This window comes from Kryptolebias marmoratus, linkage group LG7 (genome assembly GCF_001649575.2).
Source record: "Kryptolebias marmoratus isolate JLee-2015 linkage group LG7, ASM164957v2, whole genome shotgun sequence".
Lineage (NCBI taxonomy): Eukaryota > Metazoa > Chordata > Actinopteri > Cyprinodontiformes > Rivulidae > Kryptolebias > Kryptolebias marmoratus.
Genome location: NC_051436.1, coordinates 20,327,624 through 20,338,931, shown reverse-complemented (window position 1 = coordinate 20,338,931; position 11,308 = coordinate 20,327,624). Strand labels below are relative to the sequence as shown.

The 11,308-nt window shown below is 35.9% G+C and overlaps 2 protein-coding genes across 2 annotated transcripts in view; one reads left to right on the top strand and one right to left on the bottom strand.

Moving 5' to 3' along the window:
* LOC108250794 (protein mono-ADP-ribosyltransferase PARP14) overlaps positions 1-7,193 on the top strand; it is an 18,478-nt gene extending 11,285 nt beyond the window's left edge. Inside the window, exons 7-15 of the mRNA XM_017440838.3 lie at positions 601-747; positions 851-910; positions 1,112-1,288; positions 1,988-2,126; positions 2,219-2,268; positions 4,323-5,024; positions 5,147-5,280; positions 5,372-5,549; positions 5,702-7,193. Of these exons, the coding sequence (XP_017296327.1) occupies positions 601-747; positions 851-910; positions 1,112-1,288; positions 1,988-2,126; positions 2,219-2,268; positions 4,323-5,024; positions 5,147-5,280; positions 5,372-5,549; positions 5,702-5,982 (1,868 nt within the window). The 3' untranslated portion in view covers positions 5,983-7,193. The remainder of the gene's footprint in view (positions 1-600; positions 748-850; positions 911-1,111; positions 1,289-1,987; positions 2,127-2,218; positions 2,269-4,322; positions 5,025-5,146; positions 5,281-5,371; positions 5,550-5,701) is intronic.
* A 736-nt stretch (positions 7,194-7,929) lies between these two features.
* On the bottom strand, positions 7,930-10,985 carry LOC108250795. The gene is made up of 4 exons (XM_017440839.3): positions 10,974-10,985; positions 9,428-9,746; positions 8,903-9,031; positions 7,930-8,658 (listed from the first exon to the last, which is right to left on the bottom strand). The coding sequence occupies exons 1-4, from the start codon at positions 10,983-10,985 to the stop codon at positions 8,486-8,488; spliced, it is 633 nt and encodes a 210-aa protein (XP_017296328.3). The 3' UTR covers positions 7,930-8,485.
* Between the last annotated feature and the right edge of the window lie 323 nt (positions 10,986-11,308).

Below are 11,308 nucleotides of genomic sequence, written 5' to 3'. Positions count from 1 at the left end.
GTGTGTGTGTGTGTGTGTGTGTGTGTGTGTGTGTATGTATATTGTCTGTCAGATTTTAATTGATTTGTTTCCAAATTAACTGAGCCCATGCCAGATTTTGATTAATAGGGAATTTTTATTTGGGTGCTAGATTTTACATGTATGAAAATGAGTAATATGCAGGACACAAATAAGTGTTTTGATTGTTCTTGATAATCATTGATCATTTGCTCATTTAAAATTAAAGAGCCTCTTAGCAATTAGTTTAGTCTTTCATCCCTTAACTTCATCACATTACTCTTGTATCATACAGTTACTCTGCTAGTTCAGTTTTGCTAAACAAGTCTCACATTGAATACCATAGCTCCTATAACTCCTATAGAACTTTTGATATTTAAATAGTTTTAAGTTGGCAGTTATCTGCTTTGAACTTGATATTGCACTAATTAGTTGCTATCTCAAGTATCTGGTCCAGACTAATCTCTGCTTCACCTAAATAAAGGTGTTCAGAAAGCTATCTACTGCTGGTAGAAATACATTGCTTACTTTAAAATCTATCATTTGAGATTTCAATAAATGTTTAACAAAATTTTTCTTATTTATTTATTATCACACCTTTAGCTTCTTTTTACCGTCATGTCTCTGTGAAAAATGATGAAGTCACAGCCTTGCTGGGTGGAGTCACACTTGAGATTGTCTGTGGTGACATCACCAAAGCAGGAACAGATGTCATTGTCAACACAACTGGCTTCTTAAAGCAACATTCTGGTATGAGCTAATCAATGTTATTGTTCAAGCTTTGCTTGTTTTTTTTGTTTTTTTATTTCTTTGTAGATTATTGATTTGATCATTGCTGCTATAAACTCAACAGGTGTCTCCAAAGCTATTCTGACTGCAGCAGGGCCATCTGTCCATGCAGAATTAGCCAAAGGTAAACATCAAGGAGAAAAATATGAATTTACAAAAATGTAAAAGTTGTTTGAAGCTAATGTATCTTTGTTATGGAAAACCTTCTTTGAAGAATTAGGCTGATTAAAAAACAAAAAAAAAACATTATTGGCCTTTTAATGAAGTTAATGTTACCCAAAATCATTTGAGCAAACAATATCTCTGTTTTTGTATTTGTTTTCAGTTGGCATTCCAGCAGATATGATGTGCACCACAGGTCCTGGGTTGCTTGGTTGTAAGGAAATCATTCATGCCGACTTTCAAGGCGACCCTCAGTTAACTCTCAAAAACTGCAAAAAGATACTGGCGCAGTGTGAGAGCAAAGGATTCCGCTCAGTGGCCTTCCCAGCCATTAATACTGGTTGGTGATTCATCATGTTGTTGTGCCTGACATAAGTAGTTGTAAAATTCATTCACTTAACCTTAAATAGTTTTTTTCTTAAAGATTTACTTAGTTTGGTTGGATTATTGGCCTCTGCATTAAAAGAAGGTGATTGTGTAACTGTCTGTATGTGTGCGTGCATGCATGTGTTTGTCTGTTAGCAAAATATCTCATGAACCATAAAAAGGATTTTGATGAAACTTTCACATAGTATTAATTCAAAGTACATCTACAAATAATTACCTTTTGGAGTCAACCCAACTCATGATGGCTACCTCAGCTAATTGACTTTAGAAAATACAAAAAGGGGAAAAAACTTACATGCTGAGCTAAATTTTGGTGGTGGTGGTAACTGAGACTGATCCCTAACACATATTCTGAGTGTTGAGATCACTTGAAATAATTTTTTTTTTTTTTTAATTTTGCCATGACACTCAACAGGTGACATGAATTCTTTTCAGAAATGCTAGTTTTATTTAAAATTTGTTTCAAAACTGTATACAATGCAATTATAAGCGAAACACTAGATTAGGATACAATAGAAAAGTTTTAAAAGTGGGAAATTTGGGTTAAATGCCTTTAAGGCACACAATTCAAAAATAAAATAAAATAAAAATCCAACCTGTCTTTGCAGCCAAAAAAATGAATACAAGCTACTAAAAACATCTGTTTCTCCAGGACAAGCTGGTATGAGCTATGACACAGCTTGCAAAGCTATGCTGGATGGTATAGCTTCAGCTATCACGGATTTGAGGCCAAATTCTCTTTCCCTCATCCGCATTGTCATCCTGCAACAGCCAGTCTTTCAAGCTTTCAGGTTAGATGTTGACCTTAAGGCAATCACACTGCATTGTTCTCTAAATCACTCAATGTTTATTTTTATTTTAATCGTTTGTAATGTTCTTACAGATCTGAGCTGGAGAATCGGTTTGGACAAATTGTTCGTCTGAGCCTCAAAGGTTTGTTTTCTTTGTTCAACATTTTCTTCCTTATCATCTTTTAAATCTGTCATCTAGAGGCATTTAAGCATCTAGACATTATGAAAACAGCCTGCTGAAGTTCAAACCAAACCTCAGAATGGGCAAGAAAAGTGAATTATAGGGATTGTATATGGCATGTTTGTTGGTGTCTGACTGAATGGACTTGAGTATTTCAGAAACTGCTGATCTTTATTCACAACCATCTCTACAGTTAAAGATCAGTCAATAAAATAAAATAAAAATAAAATAACAGCATGTGACAGTTGTGTGAACCAAAATGCCTTCTTGATGTCAGAGGTCAAAGCAGAATGGGCAGACAGGTAGGAGATGATAAAAAGGCAACAGTAGCTCAAATAACCACTCGTTTCAATCAAAGCCTGTAGAATACCATCACTAAATGCACAACACATCCAATTTTGAAGTAGATGAGTGACAGCAGCAGAAGACCGCACCGCCTGCCACTCCTGTCAGCCGAGAACAGGAAATTGAGGCTCAACAATAAGAAATTGGAAAAATATTGCTAGATCTGATGAGTCTCTGTAAACCCTAGATACTGTTGTGTGTAAAAATCCCAGGAGATCATCAGTTTCTGAAATACTCAGACCAGCCTGTCTAGCACCAACAACCATGTCACGTTCAAAATCACTTAAATATTCATTCTTCCCCATTCCGATGCTCAGTTTCAACTGCAGCAAGTCGTCTTCACCACGTCTAGATGCCTATTTCTCTAAAGTAGCTGGTGAGTATATACACTCCCCTCTAAAAGTACTGAAATAGTAAGGGCAATTCTGTTCCTTTTGTTGTTGACTGAAAACATTTAGGTTTGACATCAAAGGATAAATACGAGACAACAAAGCAACATTTCAGCTTATATTTCCAAGTGTTTACATATGGATCAGATACACAACATAAAAAAATAGCATTTTATTGTAATTGAGCACCAAATTTTAGGTGGGCAAAAGTATTGTAACAGCTAGACTTCAAAGTGACCGATTATGCTTCCTTGAACAAGTTGGTCTGTAGGCTGTACAAAACATGTTCATTAAATTTAATACACAAAATCATTCTCAGATATTGAGATTTCACCTGATGGGTTCTGCCTGTTTTGAACTCATTTCAGGATCAGCGGTTTTAGGGCTACGTCTGTCATGGTTTTAGGAATTGATTTGGCCCACATGCAGAACACACTCGGGAGGCAGAGAAAGAGTTTCAAAGGTTGTTGATGAGTGGTTTGCATTGTATGGTGTAGCTTCTGTGCTTTTGTGGTCCTCTAACTCCTGCCCTCTGGAGGTTGTTGTTGATTTCACTAACCGCTTTAGGATTTTTCTTCAAAGCTCATGTTGTATATAGTTTAGTATTTGTAGATGTCTAACTCAAATGTTTTCAGTGTGCAGCAAAAAGAAAGGAACTGCCCGCACTGTTCCAATACTTTCATAATTCAGTTAGCTTTTTTTTTTGTATATCTGTTGTCCTTATTACAGTCTAAATGATAGTACTAACATGCTAACATGCTAACATGCACATACAATTATTAACAGGAGTACCAACATCAAATTTAGAAGATTCTCTTATCTTTTCTTTATTTTCTCTATTTTTTTTGTTTTGTTTTCTACTTTAAACAGCTATTTCAGTTTTCTGTTTTTCGATAATTTAAAATAATAATTTAAAAATTTGACTTTCTGCTAGAGGATTTGTAACTTGGTATGTTTCACAACACAAAGTTGAAAATGCTCCAAATCTATTAAGATGATTTTCCTTCAATATAAATTAGTTGATGTTTTCTGGATTGTAATTTTGAAAACATCAAGTTAGCATGAAGAGGTTTGACAACAAGACTTTTGACTCCGTTTGTTAAAATAAACAACAAAAACACATGACACACACACACACAAATAAAAATGTATTTTTTTTCATTTAGAAAAGAGCAAAATGATAATGTTAGGTCTTAGTGATTATCTTTCATCAATCAGAAATGATAATCAGAAATGATAATCATTTAGGAGATTACTAAGTACTTGTGTTTCTTGTTGTAGAAAATGCTAGACAAAAACTCAAGATGCTGCAAGAAAAGTGTTCAGTAACATTTTCAACATCTTCAGCATCCCAAAGCCAGTCATTTATCTCCTCAAAGCCCCAGCCAGCAGTGTTACGAGTAATTAGCTGTGGTCAAGACATCAACAAGAGCATCAAAACCGATTTGGAAGAATTCTTGCAGAAAGCGCTGTTGGAGCGAACAGTTGATGTGCATGAGTTCTCTAAGCTAAATGCCATGGAGATGGATGCTGTGCTGGCAAGAATCAGTCTTGCTGGAATAAGCCTGGACCACAAAAAGCATCAGAGCTCTCAGAGAGTGAATGTTGGACTTGGAGAAAGAGATCAGTCTGGGTCAGGAAAAGACGTGTATGTGCTGAAAGGCTTAGCAGAAGATGTTTTGAGTGTCACTGAACTGATAAACAAAGCAGTTCATAAAGCCCTGGAAGACGACCTCAAAGATAAGGAGGAGGCAATGATGGCTCTTACTGTCCAGTGGGGGATAAAGGATGACAGTGGAGAATGGCAAGAGTTGAACCTGCGTGACAATTACATGCTAGAGAATGCTCACTTGACAAAACAAGTGTCTGTGGAAATGGAAACACCAGATACCAGGATGGTGAGAGTAAATCTGAAGACACTGGAAGCCACAGATTGGGTGACAGGCAAAACATACAAACTGAAAAGGACTGAGTCACAAACAGGTAGGTAACATTTTAAAGTTTCCTTTTTATTTTTATTTGATTTTTTTATAACACCTTGTTAATTCTTTTAATTATGCATCATGTTAAAATTATAACACCAGTTTGTCTGATTTCTGCTTTAGATTTGGAGCTGCCACAACACTGGGAGTCTATGCACGGACAATACTTTAAAAAGGTAGAGTTACAGCATTACTCATCAGAGTACCAGAAAGTAGCCACTGATTTCCTCAAAACAGCTAAATACAGCATTCACAAAGTAAGTATTCTTACACAAAAACATTTATTTTAATTACTGATTCTCAAATTTTCATTTATAGAGATAGTAATTGCCTTTATTGTTGGTTCAGATTGAGCGTGTGCAGAATGTCTTCCTTTGGCAAGCCTTTAGTGTTTGTCGGCAGCGTATAATTGCCAAAAATGGTTCAGCAGAACTTCATGAAAAGTTTCTCTACCATGGCACATCAGCAGAGTCATGCAACTGTATCGAAAGAGACAGATTTGACAGGAGTTATGCTGGAACACATGGTAAGTCTTGGTCTTTTTAGAATGTGTATGTTCCTTTATAATAAACTTTCATAGAAAGTAGGAAACGTTTGGCAAAAAAACCCCAACTGATCCCAAAAGGTAGAACACTTGATAATTTGATGTCCTTTTGTTTATTTTTTTTTCTATTACAGCTGCTGTATATGGAAAAGGGGTATACTTTGCAGTCAATGCCAAATACTCGGCTGACACATATTCCCCAGCAGATGTGTCAGGCCTGAAGCGGCTATATGTTGCTCGTGTCCTTGTGGGCCGTTATACAGTCGGTAACTCCTCCATGAAAGCCCCCCCTCCTCGAGGTTCTGACCCCACAGACTGCTTCAACAGTTTGGTGGACAACCAGCAGCACCCTTCCATGTTTATTATCTTTCATGATGACCAAGCCTACCCAGAATACCTCATCACTTTCAGATGAGTGAGAATAAGAAAAGTTCATCAGTTCTCCAGGTTTACAGTTATTCCTTTAAAACTAGTTTTACTTTGATGTACATTTCTCTTTTAAAATATTACTTTTAGATAATGCCACAGGTTTTCTTTCAATCTTGCGATGTGGTAAATTCTCAAAATTTTAAGTTTAGTTTGTAAAAATAAAAAAATAGGGTTGCATTGATTGTTACATTTCGGGTCAGCACTGATGCCAATTTGAAAGGACCATGATCTTTTGTAAAGTGGCAAAAAGAAAGTGAAAATTAGCTGCTTTATCCCAAAAGTTGTGTTTGAACAATTTTTGAGAGCTTTTTCACCTATCTATTTATAATACATTACATCCAAATTCTTTAAGATACATATGGGAGGGGATATTATATCATGAAAATCTCAATTTGGTCACATGGGTTTTGTTTACCTGTTTATGTTTGTAGTTTTAATTTATATTCTTTAATCACAATTTATGCAAATGAAAAATGGCAATTAAGACCCAACTAGTGTCCTGCTGTTTTTGTTTAAAATGGCCACCACATAAATTACACTGAATTATCTGTGCATCTCTAAAAAGAAAAGGAAGCTAGCATACTTAGCACAATAATGAAAGAAAGGAAAAACTTTAAACAAAGCCTGCAATTTATGACATTGGGCACTATATGCAACAACTACGTTAAATAGAAAACACACACAAGAGCTTACAAAATCTTTTTTAATTTTAATTGATAGTAAAAGGCAAAGAACAATTAAAAACAAGTAAACAAAAAAAAAAAACTGTTTTCTCTGTTTAGATTGATACAGCAGAATAAATTAGGCTAGAGTATACCATGTTATTTGGTTCCAAGTTAAAGTTTGGCTTTTTCTTTTTTTAAAATTTGATTTGTCATTGACTTTAACTGTGAATCACTTTGAATAATTCAAAGCTGATAAAGGAAATTATTTCTGCTTTCAGTAGTATTTTACCAGCTGTGCCATTTAACAATAACTGAATGTATTCAATAACAAATTTTAGTAAAGACTAAACATTAAAGCATATAAGAAATGGATGCATGTGTCGTTTTTAACTGGGAAAATGTGGCAAAATTTTTTTTTTTTAATTAAGTCCAATTTTCTGTTATGCATTATCAAGATCTGAACAAGCAAACAAAACCAACATGTATAATCTGTTAAATTTGACAAAAAAAATAAAAATTGTTCAAATGTTTACATGGTCTTGTGTGTAATTATTCATCTCAAATTAAAAGAATTTTGTTAAAACCACTGTGTTCACAAAATTTCACTTTGGGAAGATCAAAAATCCACTGAATGTAGAGTATCCATTTCCACTAATCATTTTCCGATCCCAAAGATAAATGTTCACCATATCTCCAACTTGCAGCAGTAAGACTGCACTGTTTGACCCAGAGACAGGGTGATTTTTACTATGTCCATGTGGCGACCCTAGATGGAACTCAGATTTTGTGGAGTTTTAATTGGTTGCTCAACAACCACCCTGGGAATTTCGCCCAGAGAATATTACCTTTGGTCTAAGGCACACAGGTTCAGTCATGCGAGGATTAGAACATCTGAGACAGTTTAAAGTTTGCAAAATCCATTTATTAAAATTCGTTAAAATGTTTTTTTTTTTTTTTTTAAAATCAGTTTAAGACTAAAAACAAACGGGAATAAAAGAAAAATAGAAACGCTGCAGTAGCTGAGGTTACCGGCCAGAGGGGGGCTAGGGGGACGACATCTACCCAACACAGCAAACCCAAAAAAATAAAAACCTTTAACACTAAACGAGTGAGACAACCCCACACTCAAGGATCACAGCACGCAGAAGAGGGAGACGCCGTCACCACACCAACACCGTCACCGGACCTCAGCAACTGCAAACAAACAATTAACCAATATAACAATATCAGCCCGACTAAATAAAGAACAAAAGGGCTGTAANCAGGACCAGGCGTGGCCCTCCTGCCACGCCGCAGCGGGAGGTGAACCGGGCGCGTTGATGCCACACCCCAAACACTGCTTCAATAAGGGCAGATAACGCCGACTCAGTCCAATTTTAAAACGATGGTACAGAAATCAGGGAGACGAACGCAGAACAGAGCAGCAATGGTCCAACTGTGGGGAGCCTATGAAAAATAATTAGTCACCATTTTAAATAAAACTTTAACAAACTGAAGCTTAAATGAGTATTAATTTCTTACCTGCCGATCCACAAACATGAACACACACTCGCAGAACGAGGAAGAGAAGGAGCGCAGCTCCGTGACGTTTTACCTATAATCACACTCCAAATTAGATTTGACCAAGATCAGCTAAAGTGGAGGGAGGGAGAACACCTACCACCAGGATATCAGCGCCACACGCACCAGCCAGCGCTTTGTTGCTTTTTCACGGCCAGATCCCACAGGACGCAAGCCACACAGCGGGAGAGCAAAGACGACACACACCTGAATGAACGCCACAGCTCCTTATATACACCACGCCCACCTTAAGAACCGGGCTTCTCACCTGGAAACTATTTGCGTGGAATTAGGCGTTTCTATACCACTACATCCGTACCATGACTCAAGCCTTTTTTCATTGTGGTACAAACTTCCACCCGTGGTTCCATCACCGCCCCACCATAAGGAAGTAAATGAAAAATAATACACTCCTCGTACAGGTGCTGTGAAATATCCTGTATTGATAGAAACATTAGATGTTAAAGACCACTCTAAAGTTCTTGTACATTTGTTGGACAACAAGGCACAATCATGTTTTACAACCTGAATTACTTTAGCAATGCTGGTCATATAAAGAAGTGTATAATAGTATTGCATTAGTAAAAGTATTTAAATAAAAATTTAATTGTTGGGTAAAAACAAACAAAAAAAGTATAAAGTATTAAAGTATTACATTAAATGAGAGAAATGAATACTCACCAGTAACTTGGCTGTAATGACCTCCGATATTGGAAAGAACATTCTTGTATACCAGAGGGTAAAGAACATTTACGGGACCAATGGTGGAATCAGTTGGATATGAGGCAGAAAATGCAATCTGATGTTGTTCTGAAAGAAAGAAAATTAAAGACATGTTGTATTGCTGTAGGTCTGTTTATTAAGCTTAATGGATGCCTCACAAATTATCACTGTGACAAAAAATGGATAAAGAAAATCTTGATTCTTGCAACTTTTATCACAGAAGTAGCCATAGACTGTAAGTATTCTTGACTTATGTTAGTACCCTTAGCAGCCCACATGTATGCTAAGTCTCATGTGTACCTTATGCGTTTTTTTTTTGCCTCCTTATCATGAACTGGTTCCAAGTTTAACACTCCTGAGTGACATTTACAGCAGTGCTTTTATACAAATTTTTTTTTAAATTAAATCATAGCTACACTGACTATTAAATGCTCACACTGCTTACTGCTCCATGAAATAATTCTTTGAAATATGTTTTATTACCTTCATATCTGTTCTGGATCTCCATCAGTGTGCTGTTAAGAGCAGCAACCTTCTTCTCGCTGGCTTCCAGTTTTCTGTTGGTTTCCTCAAGAGCTTTCACAGTGGCTTTTTGTCTCTCTTCTAAAGCCCCAAGCTCCTTCAGCACCATGTAGATATTTGGTTCACATATTTTCTGGGAAGTTGTTGTGTTTAATGTCCAAACATTTGATGTCTGAAGTCCTTTGTTGAAGGTTTCATTGTCATCACTTTCTTCCACGGTGTTTACTGAGCCTTCATCCACGATCTCAGCGATCTGAGTCTGATTGCTCACACCTTCAGCCTAAAGTTTGACTGTGAAAATACACTTATAAAGATTTCCAAGTTAATTATTAGATTTAGTTAAACATTAATGCTCCTTAAAAACATCATAAAATGTTAGGATAACAAAATAAACTTTAATCCTTTTCCTTATGACTTTCTGCGTGTTGTTCTGGATATTTACGGTTTAAAGATTTACAAGGAAACTCAAGTTCAGCTGGGTTATAAAATGAGGTAAAATGAAGGGCTTTGATATGAATTTTATGAGCAATATACTGCATTCAAAGATATTGGCACATGAGTATTCTAACCTTAGCAGCTTATCAGAATAGATTTTTCAAGGTAAGCATAAAACCCCCTTTTTTTTACCAGGTTCTGCTTAAAAATAAATTAAACACAATAAAATGTGAAAAATTTTAAAATTTATTTTAAACAAATAAAAATAGAATAAATAATACTATTATAATAATAAATACAAATACATAGAAGTAGATTTTGTGACTTATATTTTATTTTGGTGGCTTGTTTACAAATCCATCCAGAAATTTTCTTTACCTGCCTTTTCCTTTTCGGGTCATGGGGGAAATGGTGCCCATCTCCAGCGGTGATAGGAGGTAAATGAACCTGTTTATGGTAGTTGTAAAATAGTGGGAGTTCAGCCAAGCTGTGTTAGCTCTCCCATAAATCTGACTCCTTCCTCTTTTTCAGCTGATAAAATCTTTACTGTTGCTGTGACACTTTTCATGTATTTTTTTAATTTTTGTTCCTGTCCTCTGTCCTATTTAAAAAGAAAACTGTAATAAAAATAAACTAGGGTCTATTTACTAAATAATGTATCTATCTGATTTTAGGATGTCAGATTGTACAGTTGGTAATTATGATAGACAAAAAGATACATTATTGGATTCTGTTTGTATTTTTCCTTAACTATTTATTTCTTTATTTACAAGATTTTCTAGTTTGAAAAAAAAAAGTAAAATCATATTTTGCTACATACACGTCTGTAAACTTAAATTCTAGCAATACATAAAATGTATTTATAAATTGTATATGTTGTTACAAAAACATTTGAGAACTACCCTACTGAACCAGTCTACTGGGATAAATATGTATCCACTTCAACAATACTTAGTTTTATTTTTTTTAAGTCCTCATCAGTTGGTATTTCTGTAATCACTACCTAATTATTCTGTGCTCTCCTATATTTTCTTCTCTCTATCACCACATTGATATTCTCATTGTCGCCTACCTGATTTTCCATGCTGACCCATTCACATACAAGTTTATGCCAAACCGTCCAGTGGGGGAAAGACTCAAAAGTCTGAGGGGTTCCTCATAGCTGAAAACTCAAAAGCCTTCATTGCAAAGGTATCTGTATTTGCTTTCATGTTCCCACAAGGAGTTCTGATCCAAACTCAACCTTAAGTACCCGAGGCATTATTCAGCTGAGTAGTCACAGCTGAGCTAGGAACTGAGAAACTGGTCCTGCCTCAGGGAAACACCCACCCCAGCTCACTCTGCAGGGAAAAAGAGTTAGTGGAGAGACAGATAGGTGCAAATAACTGGAATCTGGACACAGCTTTG